The following is a 16770-nucleotide window of genomic DNA, read 5'->3' as shown; positions in this document are numbered from 1 at the left end:
GGTTTGGATGATACTCTTTATTATCTTAAGGTATTCAAAGGCTGTCTTTATCTTAGAAATGCTCTGTAAAGAAGCACTTATTTAGTTACTCTGTTGCACAACTTAACTGTAACTTAAGGATTGAATAGTTAGAAAATAATTTAATAAAAAATCATTTTATCTTGGAGAAGTAGTTTTTCCCAGAAATCTCTCATAAAGTTTCTTTGCTAGCATTTTTAGTGTTTTTACTGCTGTCAGTAGTAATGACTTAAGAATGTCATGATTCAGAGACTCCAGGAAGCAGAGAATCGAAACCAAGAACTGAGTCAAAGTGTTTCATCAACAACAAGACCGTTGCTTCGACAGATAGAAAATTTGCAAGCAACTCTAGGGTCCCAGACGTCATCATGGGAGAAGTTAGAGAAGAATCTTTCTGATAGACTTGGTAACTGCTTTAGTTCTTAAGCTCAATGTAGAAGCCCTTCCATCTTGTTTTAGAATTAGGGTAATGGTATGAAATTGAAATCCACTTGATCTCATGATTTCATTTTGTGTCTAACTTGTAGATTTTTACCTCTTCTCCTCTTTTACATTTATTTTCTAATACCTTAATTGACTCTTTCAAAACATTCCTTACACGATGTGTCTGGTACTGTCTAAAATACTTCCATGTCATTCTTACATTCATTTTTACAAACTGTTGTGCTCAACTGTTTTCTTGTTCATTGCTAAGTCTGACCTCATTCTAGCTTGTCTGTAGTAGTGTAGGAAGTAGAGATCAGATATGATTCTAGTCAGTGGTAGAATTCCAAGAGCAGAGATAGGTCTAAGTTAGATTAAGGTCAAATTGTAGTAGACAGATGCTGTGGAGTCTTAAGGTTCCATATTTTGCTTCTTTACAGAAATGCTCTAGGTTGCCCTTCTGTGCTGTTAATAAAAAGAAAATTATTCTTCTAAGATACTTATTCAAGCACAGAATATGTACATATTAGATATCCCAGAAGCTAGCAAATGGTGAAAAATTCCTGTGTCCATTCTACGCCTAAAATTAACTGTAATTTGAGAGACATCATGGTGTAGTGATAAAAGCAGACGTGAATGCGTGTCAGGAGACTTGGACTCAGGGTTTTTATGTTTTGTTTTGAATCACCCAGTCAGACAGTCTGGAGCAAGACACTTACCTTCTCTGGACTACACCCTGAAAATCATGAGGGGTGAACTAGATTAGTCGCTTTCAAACATTATTCAGTAGATCCCTTGTATGTGTATGTCTTAGGGCTGGCTGTCATGGTGAGGGGGAAGCTTGATAAGTAAGCTCCTGGGCTCCCTCCAGGCTGCTTTAATGAAAGCAGTGCCTCCTTTATCTTTTTTTTTTTTTTTTTGGCCCTTGTAGCTCCATGTAAGATTTTGTCTGGAAATAGATTTATCTGCTCAAAAAGAAAAATCACTGAACAGATGAACCTTCATATATTGTTTAATTTCTAGGTATTAATTTTAGGTCTATTATTTATCTTGGACCACTTTTTGAGACCCATTTGTTATGAAATATGACATATCTGAAAATGACACCTTCTGAAACAAATATTTATTTAGCAATAAAATGAAAGCAAGAAGCCATTATTTTTGTGGCTTTTAAACTGGAGCCTACACAGCCTCAGGGATATGTGGTATTGTGCTGGAATGTAGGCAGAGCCACAGGACAAACGTACCGTATAATGCTATAAATAAGAGCATAGATACAGTATAGAACAGAATTTATAATGTAAAGTAGAGATATTATTAGGTCTACTTTGGTGGGGAAAAAAAAATGAAAATTCTTGCCTTTGTTAAATCTCAGAATTTTATCCACTAGTCCTTTTTTTTAAATTGTAATTGTCAATTGAGCTAACTGTAGATTCATATGCAGTTATAAGAAATGATATAGAATGGTCCCTTGCATGCTTTCCCCAATATCCATATGTTAACACTTTGCAAAACTATAGTAGAATATCACAATCAAGGTATTAACTTTGAAACGACCTTCTGATTTTATTCTGATTTCCCCAGTTTTACTGGTACTTATTTGTGTATATGTATGTATATGTGTCTATGTGTGTATTAAGTTTTATACAAGTTTACCACTTGTGTAGGTTCATGTATCCATCACTACAGTCAAGATATTGAATAGTTCTAACACCACAAAGATCCCTCATTTTGCCCTTTAAAATCATACTTAGCACCCTCATGGCCCTCCCTCCCTGTCTCCAATCCCTGGCAGCCACTAATCCTCCACTTCTAAAATTTTGGAATTTCAAAATGTTATGTAAATGTGGAACTTCCCTTGCAGTCCAGTGGTTAAGACTCCGTGTTTCCATTGCAGGGGGCATGGGTTCGATCCCTGGTTGGGGAACTAAGATCCCACATGCCGCATGGCACTGCCAAAAAAAAAAAAAATTTATGTAAATAGAATTGTATAACATGTGACATTTTGGGGATTGGCTTTTTTTGCTCAGTGTAATTTCTTGGAGATTCATACAAGTTCTTATGTGTATCAATGATTTAGTCTTTATTGCTGAGTGTTTTTCTTTTTTTAAAAAAATAATTTATTTATTTATTTTGGCTGCACCGGGTCTTAGTCGCGGCATGAGGGCTTCTTAGTTGCAGCATGTGGACTTAGTTGTGGCATGCAGACGCTTAGTTGCGGCATGCATGCGGAATCTAGTTCCCCAACTAGGAATCGAATCTGTGCCCCCTGCATTGGGAGCATGGAGTCTTACCCACTGGACTACCAGAGAAGTCCCTGCTGAGTGTTTTTCCATGTATGTAGCACATCTTGTTTAAACATGTACCTGACGAAGGATGTCTGGGCTGGATCTAGACTTTGTATGGATAAAGCTGCTGTGAACATTCATATACAGGTTTTAGTGTGAACTTAAGTTTTCATTTCTCTGGATAAATGCCCAAGTGTGCATTTGCCAGGTTTTATGGGTAGTTGCATGTTTAGTTTTTTAAGAAAATGCCAAATTGTTTTCCAAAGTGGCTGTATCTATGAGAATAATCCAGTTTCTCTACATCCTTGCCAGCATTTTCTTTCAGTGTTGTCCCTATTTTTTCTTTTAGTCATTCAGACAGGTGTGTAGTGATGCCTTATTATGATTTTAATTTGCATTTTCCTCACGAAAGATGGTGAATGTCAGTTTATATGCTTATTTTCCATTTGTACGTCCTCTTCGGTGAAATGTTTACGTCTTTTGCCCATTTTCTAATTGGAATGTTTGTATTTTCACTGGTGAGTTTTGAGACTTCTTTATGTATTCTAGATGCTAGTCTTAGATAACATGGTTTGCATTTATTTCCTCCAAGTCTGTAGCTTGTATTTTCATCTTTTTCACATAGAACAAAAGTTTAAAATTTTGAAGAAGTCCGGTTTATCAGTTTTTCTCGTTATGGCTCATGCTCTTTGTGTCAAACCTAAGAACTCTTTGCCTATCCCTAGATCCTGAAGATTTCTTCTGTTTTTTTCGAAAAGTTTTATAGTTTGTTTTTTTTTCAGTTGAAGTATAGTTGACTTAAAATATTGTATTAGTTTCCAGGTGTACAACAGTAATTTGACATTTTTATAGATTATACTTCATATAAAGTTATGATAAAATATTGACATATTCCCTGTGCTGTACATTACATCCTTGTAACTTTTCTATTTTATACCTGGTAGTTTGTACCTGTTAATCCCCTTCACCTGTTTTACCCCTCCCCTCATTATATTTCGTTTTATAATTAAGTGTATGATCCATTTGAGTTAATTTTCATATGCTATGTGAAGGTTAGTTTGAGGTTCTTCTTTTTTTTTTTCCTTTGACTATCCAATTGACCCAGCACTATTTGTTGATTCACTACTCTGTTGATACATGACTCCACTTGCAAATTAAAATATTTTGGTGAAAAAAGTGATAAAACACATATAAATTAAGACTTTTTTTGTCTCTCTAGGCAGGCCTGCCTTAGTCAATGAGTATTTACAGTTTTAAGTGTGGCTATTTGCATCATTAAAAGTTTGAAGTCAGAATCTACTTGTTATCTTGGCCTCTTGAATGTATGTATATGTGATTTTTCTTTTTTACCCTACAATCAGGTGAATCCCAGACCTTGTTGGCAGCAGCAGTTGAGAGAGAACGTGCGGCCACAGAAGAACTTCTTGCCAACAAAATTCAGATGTCTTCCGTGGAGTCACAGAATTCTCTCTTAAGACAAGAAAATAGTAGATTACAGGCCCAGCTAGAATCAGAGAAAAATAGGCTAAGAAAACTAGAGGATGAAAATAATAGGTGAGCATGTTTCTTGAGTGCTATTCTTGGTAGTTTCATGACATTTTAAAGCACTTTAAAAAAATGTGGTGTTGGATTTTAGCTTCATTGCACTGAGAACTGAAAATACATATTTTTAGTGTTTAAAGTCAGAGTCATTAGTAATAGGATATTATACCAAGATAGGACCGGGATTCATTAAACCTTGCATAGGCTCTCGAAATTGGGTGGCGTGTTCTGAATGTATTTGCATTTTCCAGAGAAAAGATTCATTGCTTTAATTAGATTTTTTAAAGGAGTCTGTTACCACAAAATAGTTTGAAGACCACTCACTGGAGTTGTTTTTATATTACAGGGGTTTAAGCATTGTTCCAATCTTTCTAAATAAATGTCTGGGCTCTTTGGAAACCATAAGCTATAAAATCAATCTATGTGAAGTTATATTAAGGCTGTGATTAGGGGTTTTATCCTGAGTTCTTCCTTGGAATTTTACTTTAAAAAAAAGTAGTCAAGTAAAAATGATTCATGAAGTAAAATATATGAACTTTTGCAGACATTTTCATAGACCTCCCTAATAAGCCTTTGTAGAATCTGAAAAAATTGTAGAATGGTGGTATTCAAAATTCTCTTTAGAAAAAAAGTCTCTTTTTAAATGAAATCTTAATCCAGAGAACCAATAAATAAGATAACATGAAGTAGTAGTTCAGTTTTTGAGTAAAACCCAAGTCATCTGGAAAATACAGTTGGAAAATAAAGCTGATAATAAAAATGACTACTAAGTATATAACTGGAGTTAATAAAGTAGTGAGTTTTTAATAGTCTGTACTATCATCTTTTTTGTTTTAATTCCCTTTGGCTTAATAGGTACCAGGTTGAATTAGAAAACCTAAAAGGTGAATATGTAAGAACACTTGAAGAGACAAGGAAAGAAAAGGTATTTCGATTAGTGTTCGCTCACCTCTTAGGGCTTCCGTTAGAGAATGGTTGGGGATGGTAGCGAACTAATGAGATGACAAGATAAAATGGGTGATGTTTCTGCTTTTGGAACTTGATCTTTAGTAGTAAAACCAATAGGAGTGTATACCTTATGTTCCTAAACTTTGAGATTGACTTATGATGATGACTTAGTATCACAGAAATTATCTAACCGTATCTCTCTCTCCATTAGACACTGTTGAATAGTCAGTTAGAAATGGAGAAAATGAAAGTTGAACAGGAAAGGAAGAAAGCAGTTTTCACTCAAGAAGCAATAAAAGAAAAGGTATTAAATTTTGTTTTCTTTTTGATGTAACCAGTTAGTAGCTGTTGTGATTAATCATTATTTGTTTTGTAATTTTAGCTACACTTTATAAATACCATTTCTTATGTCTAAAATCAATAGAGTGATAAATTCTAGTAGTATAATCAGTGTTCTGCTCAGAGTGGGTCCAGAGTAATTTGAGTTTATGCAAAGATATCTGTGATTTCTAGGATTTGAATGACAGAACCTCTTGCCCCTTTTAAAATGAATTTTTGTGGTCTCTCACTGACACTGATGCCGCTCATTTGGCCCATAGGCACCTTGGGAGTGAAACTGGTTTGTTCACTTGCTTTCTGGTTAATGAAGGTAATTTTTCTGAAGTGAGTTTCCTGTATTTAAAGGATTGGAGTATACTCGGTAGTAAGCATAATACATTAAAACTACCTATATGTGCATTGATTGAAATTACCTTTTGAATTTATTTGGTTTAAAAAAATACAGTAAAAATAAAGTGGATAAGCCAGAAACTTTATGGTTTGTAAATCTCATTGGTAATCTTATTCTAAAGAATAGGTTTAATTGGTGGTATGTTATATGATATGAAGCAGTTAGTTCATATAATTGTTCCATTAAAAACATTCTCATTCCATTAAAAATAAAACAAATTATGTTGTTATAATATAAATGAGATGATTTAACCAAGTTTGTCTACGCTTTAAATTACTAAATATTGTGCCTTTGATAAGACTTAAGATATCTGTAACATTTTATGAGGAAATTAGAATGAATCTTTGTTGTCATTGATCCTAGAAAACTTTCTTGCTTTTTTATTTATCATTTTACTCTTTAATCTGAACTGAATTTTTTTTTCTTTACACCTTAAGGAACGGAAGCCATTTTCTGTTTCTAGCACTCCCACAATGTCACGCTCAAGTTCGATAAGTGGAGTTGATATGGCAGGGCTACAAACATCTTTTATGTCTCAGGTGATGTTTTATTTCTTACACGTGTTTAGTTCTTAGACTGAATAATGATAAAGAGAATGTACAGATAGCAGTTCGACTCTCACCATGATCTTGCTATTCTATAGGCAATTTACCTGCATATTTGTAAGGGAGTGCTAATTGCACTGAGGAAATAGAGATGGTTTTCTGCCTTTGAGAAAGTCATAGACATTTTAAAGTAAGAATTGACCAAACCATTTTGTTTGACACCTATGCACAGTCTGTAGTAACTGAATAACTATATATGCTTTCTTTAATTAACACAGGATGAGCTTCATGATCACTCATTTGGACCAATGTCTGTGTCAGCAAATGGAAGCAATCTTTATGATGCTGTAAGGATGGGAGCAGGATCAAGCATTATTGAAAATCTACAGTCTCAGCTAAAGCTAAGGGAAGGAGAAATTACTCATTTACAGGTATTAGAAAAATTAAATGTGCTGTAGGAGTAAATGAAAGTTTGAGGCCCAATGAGTAGCACCCTTCATTTCCACCTGCATTCTGAACAAACTGAGAAATAAAATGAAATAGTGACACGTGAAGCCCCAAGTAAATCATATATATTAACGATAAAGGCTGGTTGGAGAAATTAGCCAAGGATGAAAGTTCAGTGGGCCTTCTGAGTGCTAGAATTTGGGAGACTGTCACAGGAAATGCTTGGCTGGAGTAGGCCACCCCATGTGTGACAGCCTGCCATGATAAGACAGAGAGGCATCTAGGAGCATGAGAGCTCCTTGCAGGCAGCTTTTTCCAAACACGAAAAAAGGGAAGTTGCTGAGCTGAGCATAGCCATTTTATTCTTCCCAGATTTTCCGCTTAGGTAAGTTGCTCCAGCTCCCCCTATGAGGAAAGAGTAAAGGTGATGAGAGAGATTAGAACTATAACATCCTAGACATGAAAGGAAACATGGTGAGTGGAGCATCCTCCCATCTTATCTTGCTTTTCAGAAACTTAATGCTGTGACAAATGTTAAAACGTTTTACCTGTTTTCACTGTTAAACTTGATACACTCGAAAGTGGAACTTTCCTCTTCTATTTTTATTACGTGATTTTAGTTGAAAATATTACTATATTAAAGAAGATGTCCTTGAATTGGAAGAAAATAGATCAGAATAATCTTATTACCTGTTACGTTTGTGTAGCCCACTGTTATGCTTAAGGGCACAAATGAACTTCTTTGGTAGTTGATGATAGATTCTACCAATATGACCTACATGGTTGGCGGTTTGTTTTTATTTCTCTGGGTTTTTGTAGTAATTTAGCATAACTGAAATATATGCTATTTCCTTAGAGAAAAATGTAGAGTTGCATGTTTCAAACAGATGATTAAATTTTCTTCAGTTCTTTATCTCTCATAGTAAACCCTATAAATGGTATACCTTTGAGGAAAGTTGAAACCGTTTTTGTGCCTCTATTTCCTTTTACCAGGAGCTAGCTTATGGTTATATGTTCACATATCTATTTCTTAAAAAATAGCACATTAAATATGTTTATATTAGTGGGATTATTAAACAAGATATATTTTGATTTAAATCACTTCCTGGTAATGTTTCTCAGCTAGAAATTGGCAATCTAGAAAAAACTCGCTCCATAATGGCTGAAGAGCTAGTTAAATTAACAAATCAAAATGATGAACTTGAAGAGAAAGTGAAGGAGATACCCAAACTTCGAACTCAGCTAAGAGTAAGTATTCTTCACTCTTATTTTTAGTTTACATAAAATGCATATGTATATGTTAGTGTTTTCTTTGATAATTGAAGAGTATTAATATTTGAGTGAAGAACTTTAAAAATGAATCTTATCTTGCTTGTCACATCACACATTCCGAGTAATGTTCACAATCATGTTTAGTCTCAGCACAGGAAAATAACTAGATTTCATTTGGCCAAGGCTCATTAATAATCCTGAACTTTTGCATGATCTGAGTAGTATTTTATTGAATGATGTTATATGTATCCTCACAATTAGCATATTTGGTATTGGAAGTTGCTCTTAAGCCATATATGAGAATAGATTTTCTTTTGACTTTTCTTGTGGGGTAAATGCCAGGTAATACTTAAACCACAGTGAACCCTAGAGACTGAAATTTCATCAAACGTGCTGAAATTACTGGGAGAAAAGACAGATTAAGCTATATATGGGGAGAATTGTAGATTTAGTGAAAAGATATGTTAAGATTAATAGCCATCTGGCTTATTTTGTTTTTTTTATTCTTTTATTCCAGCAGACCGAGGTATGAGTTTAATTTTTATGAGAGATGACTATATACTTTTATTTAGATTGTAATGTCTTTACTGGTGGCTCATTTATGATAATATAAATATAATATTAAAGATTTTCTGTAGTTATTTAAAAATTATAAACAAATATATTTTATAGGATTTGGATCAAAGATACAACACTATTCTGCAGATGTATGGAGAAAAAGCAGAAGAGGCAGAAGAACTTCGATTAGATCTTGAAGATGTAAAAAATATGTATAAGACTCAAATAGATGAGCTTTTAAGACAAAGGCTCAGTTAACTTCTGAAAATTACATTCCCATCGAACTGAATGTAAACATTTAATATCTAAGTACAGATATCCAATAAATTCTTTTATAGAATTAGAAAGTGGAATTTACTATAGCATTCAAAAATTGAAAAAAATTGTTTTATAGTATATAGTAATATTTCCAGTTAAATTATTTTGTGCAGTATTTGAACTTTATTTTTAAAACTATTCTTTAAAGATTTATTTTTTACAGTCTTTTTTTTTTTTTGCCTTGAATAGCACAGAGATTTATTACTTTATCCTCATGTCATTATGGTTAGGGAAGGAGAATGGTGTTATATATTGTAGATATATAACTAATTGTATCTATAATTTATATGTTTTTGTATATATTGAGAACATTTAAAGAGTGATAGTGACATATTGACACTTTGAAATCTTTCACACTTAAATCTTCAGTATGTCTAATTACTATTTATGAAAATGGACATTGTGTTCAAGTAAAAAAATTATTAAACCTGCAGTTATTAAATCTTGAACTAATATTTTTCTTTTGGAAAAAAAACACCTTCTGAAGTTTAAAGGGTAAATAATTTAAACTTTAAAAGTTTTGTGGTCTCAAATTTTATTTCACTCAGATTTCACGATTAAGTCTGTACAAATTTTGGTACCCATTTGGAGAAAGCTATAGCTATTCAAAGTTATCTAGGCATAATTGAATAGTGGAAAAATCTACTTACAGTCATTTTGTGATGGTATCATTAACATTTTAGTAGTTTTGAAGACGTATTGTTTTACTACCCTATAAAATGAATCAAAAGTAATTAAATTACTAATATAATTTTCTTTTTAAAAATTAATTGTTCACATTTTGTAAAGCCATATTTTTGGCACATTAAAAGTATATGTTTGATATTCATAACAAAATAGAGAAATTATAGGAGTTAAATTTGGCATTTTGCAATTTTCTGTGGTTTATCATTTAATTTTTTTCTTGAACCTTTAAACTGAAAAATAGTGTGAAATAGCTGAAAAAATAACTATGCCTTCCTCTCAGCTGTGTTTTAGACCTGTGAAATATTTTGATACATTTTATTACTGAAAGTCATTTAGCTGCCTTTACTTGAAAGTAGGAACACTCACTTAACTTCTAGTTACATTTTAAACACTAGAACTTTAGCTACAGGTAAGCCATGTTGAAGCTTTTGGAATGCCTTTCAGGGCAATTCAAGTGACCTCATTTTTGTTCTTTTTGCATTCAAGACAGTATTTCTGTCAGTGAATCTCTGATTTGTAGCATTAATAAATATTCTTTCCATGTGAGCCAAATTCATAAAATTAATTTTCTATATTTTAGTGGTAAAAAGCAGTATAGTAGCTTTCTGTCAGCTTTTTTTTTTTCTCCAGGGGCTGACAGAAAATGACAAGACTGATAGCAATAAGAAATGTACAGAATTAGAAAATACAGGAAACTTAAGTTGCAAATTCTGTCAAGTGTTTGAAACTAGAAGTTTAGGAATTATGAAATTGTTCTTTTAATATATCCATTAGTGAGGAAAAAACCCCAAAAACCCTTCAGTTGTGGAGAAAAGATTGAAATAAAATTCCTTTACCTTTCAATTTTATAATATACATTCTCTTTTCTTAATCCATATTAACATTAATAAAATCAAGTTAAAATTTTAAAGTGTTCTCAGTTTATTTAAGATAAACAGCTATTTAATATTTAAGTCTTGGGCTGTATATTACCATATATTGTTCTTTATCCACAAATTAATAGCTGATGTTCATACAGACCTTATTTTATTATACACTTAGATTTCTCAATACATTTGTAAGTTGAGAAGGTGTACTGAATTGCTTTCTTGAAAAACTCCACTAAGTGGCAGAATACCTATTGAATATTGGTTGCTGTATTTTGCTGTTTGTCATTAAAACTTATCTTTCCATATTCTAGAAAATATTTATATTTTAATAAAGAAAATAGATTGCAGTCAGATGTTTCCATTCTTGAAAGAAAATAGGTAATATAAATGATAACAATGTCAAGAATATAAACAAAGAATAGAGGGGTGTGAACATTGTTGTTTCATATATAGACAACTAAGCACAGACTGTGGGCATCCTTCTAACTCTTGGGAAGCTGAATTGAGAGTGCCATTTCTTTCTTTTTCTTTACCTCTTTTTTGAGAACTTCCACTTGTACAGTGTTTAACATATGGGGATGTATCAAATGTATCTATACTTTGATTTAAGATATTCTAAATATGGATAATTTCTAACCTAGGAAAACATGTGGTTTAAGTAAGTGAAAAGAAAAGTTCAGGAAAATTTTTTTCTTGTAATCCTTCATTTGGCATTTGATTTATTAATTGAAAGTTTTATTTAAATGCTTATTAAAGGATGTGATTTATAATATATAGAAAATAGCCACAAGAAAAAATAGAAAATTACTATAAATATCTTATCTTGTTCTACCACTCTTTGTCTAGTATGTATACATGTATGTTCTAATGTATAATTTTTCTTTTTCATTTAAAAATCTAATGTCCCCAATTCTGTTCAGTTTTAAACTATTACAACTTTAACTTCATATTTTGTAAAGGGCTAAAGGTATGATTTAAACGACAGATGGATATAATATTTTAATCCTAAATGAAAGATAATGTAAATAATAAGCATGGATCTGATTTGAATAAAGATTTTAAAATAGTAATAATGTATTTCATTTTTAACATAATTTAGAGTGGTCAGTACCAATGAGTGAAGATAGTTTTCTTTTATGAAGATAGATATAACTTTGGAATTCTTATTTTAAGAAAATAAGGATAAGCCCAAAGTTTTATGAGTTATATTACTAAGTGTTTTATTAGAATTAAATATAGTTTTTCTAATGAAGACGTGTTTTTGGAAAATATAATTCTAAGAATTTACTTCTTGTACTAACTGGTGTAATTACTGTAACGATGATTTGTGTCTTTTTAGAGTCTTAAACAGTATCAAGATATTCTTCTAAAAGTCATGAAACATTTCTATATTCAAATAATAACAGATAAAATAAGTTATCCTCTATTCATAAGTTACCTTGAGTTCATATTGCTTGTACTGTTGACCTCTGCAACTTTGATCCTTTAAAGTCCTTTCAAGCTATTGCCTTTACACATACCCATTTAACTTTTAGCAAATCAAGACCCTTTAACAAGATAGAGTAAAAATTAAATGTATCTTTCTTCTTAATACTTAAATACTTTAAAAAACAACAACAACAAACAAAACCTCACAATGCTTCAGTAATCCACAATTGTGATACAGAGAATTTACTCTTAGTGCTGTCCAGAATTTATTCCCCATATTGACCTACTGCCAAGTAAGGTAAATTTCATTTTCAGTCCTCAAATAATACTAAGCAAGGGCTCATGGGAGGTTTTTCTGTTTGCTTAACATTAAACTCTCTTCTTTGACAGGTAGTGATGGGCAGAGCATGGTGGATAGAGGTGTTCCTTTCAGTTTTAGACAATGCCATGCCCATTTGTCTCTTTTGAAATGACAATTTTTACAAAACATATTAAAAAAAAATCTGTGGTCATAGGTGATAATAGGAAACAGTGCTTACTTGGCTATTGTTAAGCAGTTCACTTATATGGGATCATAATCACTCATCCACTGTTCTGAAATCTAGAAATCTCTGAAAACCAAATGTTTCTTTAATAAGCTTGTTGTCAAATCTGCTTTGGTAGTAAAGCCTGACCTTCGCTGACATGAGGCTATTACGGGCTTTATCTCACTTAGTGTGAGTATTCATTCATTTTGCTGCATTTTGTGTGAGAGCATGGGGTGCTGATCCAGGACACAATGAGGGTGTTAGGTAGTAAGATGGTGTGCATACCCTGTTCTGTTAAAAAAAAATCAGGAACATATACGGTACCAAGGATTTTGGAAAAGGGATTGTATACCTGCACTTTATCTTCAAATAAGCTTTTTAAAGTGGATACCATTACCATCTCCATTTTCAGAATGAAGAAAGGTTAAGTAATTGCTCAAGGTCATATGGCAAATAAGTGGCAAAGTTGAGACTAATTTGTGCAGTTTGGCTCCAGAGTCCATGCTCTGAACCATTAACTATACAATGCTGTTTCTGTTACTGCTCTTCTGTAAAACCATAAGCATATAGATCAACTGTAGCATAAGATAAAATTTAGTCAAAATTTGCTTGCTTAAAATTTTAATACCTTTGATTTATGGTTTAAGAAGTTGGATATATCAGAGAACCAATAAGCTATATTCTGCCGATACTTCAGCATTTTGCTGACACTGTGAGCTATCCAAAATGCCAATGTGTGAGTGGCAAACTTACAACCCATTTAGCAAACTTGTATGCAATGTAAAAATTATGATTATTCAAAATTTCAACGTTATATAAAAGAGACAGCAGATAATGAAAGCCATATACTTACGTTTACTTTTTAACAGCATTCAATTTATGGCCCATTTTGTCTCATTTATACTTCACGTGTGTTCCTCTCAACCCATACTGACTATTTTGAAGCAAATTTCAGACATAGGACTTGATTATTATATTTAAGTCTGAAATGTTTCTGTAAAAAGTAACTTTACCTCATCAACTATTTGGTTACTTGCATCATAATTCATATAGGAAAGACAGGATAAATCTGCTTCATTCTTTTCCTTTATTTACCAGTTCTTACAATTAAAGTTGTTTCCTTTCTGTCATCCAAGATGAACAGCAAGGTTTTTGGCTTGTGTATTTGATCGATTAGTTGGATCTTTTTGAATTTAATATTTAAATATGTTTGTGCTTCAATCCATTACAGTTACCCTATTGATGCTTTAAATTATTCTATCTTTGGCCAGAGGGAACCTTCTCAAACTGGTTTCTGAGTCCTTTTGGTATGACCCTCATAGCCTTTGATTGCTTCCTCCTGTAAAACCTTTCAGGTTCTTCTAGTACATTTCCTGCCCCATATCTAAGATCATTTTTCTATGTATACCCCAAATTAATCCATTTTTCTATGGAGCCCATGTTCCTTAAATGGGAAAGTGTGTAACGAGATCACAGTCTGGGCACAAGGGGTGCTTCTTGCTACATGGTTGGTTGTTTCTAAATCTTTTCAACGGATGATGAAGGGCAGATTTGGGTTTGTTTTTTTTTTTAATTTATTTATTTTTGGCTGCGTTGGGTCTTCGTTGCTGCGCGTGGGCTTTCTCTAGTTGCGGCTGGCGGGGGCTACATTTCGTTGCGGTGCGCGGGCTTCTCATTGCGGTGGCTTCTCTTGTTGCGGAGCACGGGCTCTAGGCTCCCGGGCTCTAGAGCGCAGGGCTCAGTATTTGTGGAGCACGGGCTTAGTTGCTCTGCGGCATGTGGGATCTTCCCGGAGCAGGGTTTAAACTCGTGTCCTCTGCGATGGCAGGCGGATTCTTAACCGCTGCGCCATCAGGGAAGTCCCTAGTTTTAGTTTATAATGTAAAATATTTACATGATTCTAAAGTCACAAGTATATAATGTATATTCAGAGAACTTATCTTCTTTGTCCCCTTTACCTATATTCCCTCCTTCCCCCATAGGTAATCATTTTAATGTTGTTATTCTATTTGTAAATAACAATTTGTATACATAAATATATACATATATATTCCCTTTCCTCAATAAATGATAGCATATTGCACATTCTTCTACTGTGCTTTTTCCACTCAATAATATATCCTGCAGTGTATAGTGATATTTCTCAATCCTCTTTTACGCCTGCGTAGCTCTACATTGTGTGAATATACCATAGTTTATTCATCAGTCTCCTGTTAATAGACGTTTGAATTTATTGTTTAAAACTAAATTTTAACATTAATATTTTGGGAGGGAAATTCTATGTTAAGAATGGCTGTTACAGTGCGATAGAACACAACCTCATGTTCTTAAAGCCCCATCACATTTTGTCTCCCCTGAGCCAGAATGACCACAACTTAATATTTAGCCATTTAAAATAGCACCATGTGCACCTCCCAACAGTTGGATTGGTTTGTCTGCTCTTGCAATGAGACTAACATATTTTTAGAAGCCTTTCTCATATATTGTTCTCATGCGTTCTTTAAAAAAATCTATGTATTTTTCTCTATATCTTTATCACATATCACTCAGGGGCAGACCAGCTTGTTTATTCATTTTGAACCAACTAAGAGGAAAGCTATATTTCCTGTATGTGACAAAATAGATTGGTGGCAAGTAAGCTGAGAAAGCACTTTTTAAAGTTGCTCTGCTTATTGGTAAGGGGTGGCAAAGTACGAAATAATAGAACAGTACTTCCTTTAGAGGCAGAGTCTTTTACATGAAGAGTAAACGAGTTAATACTGTACAGTGCTTTAGAATAATCCTTGGCACATATCAAGTACCGTGTGTTTTTGCATTGCTGTTATTTGAAAGAAAACATCCAGATAATGTTACTCATTTAGCAAGTTACTAATGGAACTTGTTCTCATAACGGTATCTGAAAAAATTATTTGAAGATTATGTAAGCCTTTGGTAACAAACTGTTGTATTTTCTTATGATCATAGTACTTAATGCGGGTGATTTTATGTGTCTGAGCATAAGTTTATTTTGATGATACCAACTTTGATCAGTTAAAGTTGAATCAATAATGCTCACCTTAACTGTGCTCTGTACTACGCAGCATACTATGAGAACCGAGGGCGCCAAGAGTAGAAGTATGGGAGATGGGCGTTCAAATAATCATGATAAAATAATTAAGCAATTGCAATTTAAATAATTATAAAATAATAAAACGATAAAAATACAACTCCACAAAGCGGCATTTGACCTTGGTGAGTTTTCGGATAGTTACGAAGAGAGGCAAGAGTATTACTACATAATATTCAAGGACTCCAAAGAATCCGCCCATCCTCCGGTTGGCCACCAGAAAGTGCTGCCAACTACGGGCAGGCCCCACGTATGAAAGCGAGAGCGGCAACTTCGGCTCTAATTAAGAAAACAGTATAACTCCGCCTCAGTGCAACGCAATGAGAAGGAAGAAGGGAAGGAGAGTCAGGCTTTCTACCCAACCCGTCCCAGGGTCCTTTAAGGGCCTTATCCCTTCCTGCCAAGGAGGACAGTCCAGCCTGGCTCTCTGGCCCTGGCAGGAGAACGCAGGGAACCGCAGACGGTACCCCTCGAGCCCGGTCCCCGCGGACCTGCCATCGGGACCCGCGCTCCCAGCCCCCGCCCGGCCCGCGTGGCCCGGCTTCTGCCCCGGCGGCCCCCGGCGCGGCGGGGGTCCGCCTCCCCGCGCAGGCCGGCCTAGGTGTCCCGGCGGCTCCCGGGCGCCCCCTGGCCCGGCTCCGGCGCCCGAGGTTTCCGGTGAGCTGCAGTCGCCGGTTATGACGACTCCCTCCTCCGGAGCAGCCGCCGCCGCCGCTGCCTTCTCCGCAGCCCCGGTTCGCCCGACTCCAGGTGGGACTCGCCCCGGGGTTCGCGGAGCCTTCACCCGTCCCCCTGTGTGCCGCGGCAGGCTGAGCGGCTCTTGGGGCCGGGCGCGCGGTGGGCGCTTCTGCCCGCTCCCTGCGCGGCTTCCCGGAGGGCTGGCGCCTCTCCACGGGTCCGCCTGCGCCTTCCCATTGCCCGCGGGCCGAAGAGGCGGACGTGGGGAAGGCGATCCTGACCCTCCCGACTCCGAGCGCTCGGTCTCTTCATGGCGCCTGCAGCGGCGCACGGGACCCCGGGGGCCCTCCGGACGCGGGGAAGAATGCCGGCTCCCCGGCCGGCGC

The 16770-nt window shown here is 35.1% G+C and overlaps 2 protein-coding genes across 5 annotated transcripts in view; both read left to right on the top strand.

Annotated features, from left to right (window-relative positions):
• Positions 1 to 10686, top strand: part of TMF1 (TATA element modulatory factor 1) — a 28969-nt gene extending 18283 nt beyond the window's left edge. For both annotated transcript variants that reach the window (XM_060022869.1, XM_060022870.1), the window contains 8 exons: positions 268 to 424; positions 4091 to 4283; positions 5127 to 5196; positions 5431 to 5523; positions 6387 to 6488; positions 6773 to 6925; positions 8064 to 8189; positions 8886 to 10686. In XM_060022869.1, coding sequence (XP_059878852.1) covers positions 268 to 424; positions 4091 to 4283; positions 5127 to 5196; positions 5431 to 5523; positions 6387 to 6488; positions 6773 to 6925; positions 8064 to 8189; positions 8886 to 9029 — 1038 coding nt within the window. In that variant the 3' untranslated portion in view covers positions 9030 to 10686. The remainder of the gene's footprint in view (positions 1 to 267; positions 425 to 4090; positions 4284 to 5126; positions 5197 to 5430; positions 5524 to 6386; positions 6489 to 6772; positions 6926 to 8063; positions 8190 to 8885) is intronic.
• Positions 10687 to 16409: 5723 nt separating this feature from the next.
• EOGT (EGF domain specific O-linked N-acetylglucosamine transferase) overlaps positions 16410 to 16770 on the top strand; it is a 35512-nt gene continuing 35151 nt past the window's right edge. For all 3 annotated transcript variants that reach the window (XR_009520899.2, XM_060022872.2, XM_060022871.2), the window contains exon 1: positions 16410 to 16456. The gene's annotated coding sequence lies outside the window, so the exon portion shown is untranslated. The remainder of the gene's footprint in view (positions 16457 to 16770) is intronic.

Source organism: Delphinus delphis, chromosome 10 (genome assembly GCF_949987515.2).
Source record: "Delphinus delphis chromosome 10, mDelDel1.2, whole genome shotgun sequence".
NCBI lineage: Eukaryota > Metazoa > Chordata > Mammalia > Artiodactyla > Delphinidae > Delphinus > Delphinus delphis.
This window is presented reverse-complemented; position numbering and strand designations above follow the sequence as displayed.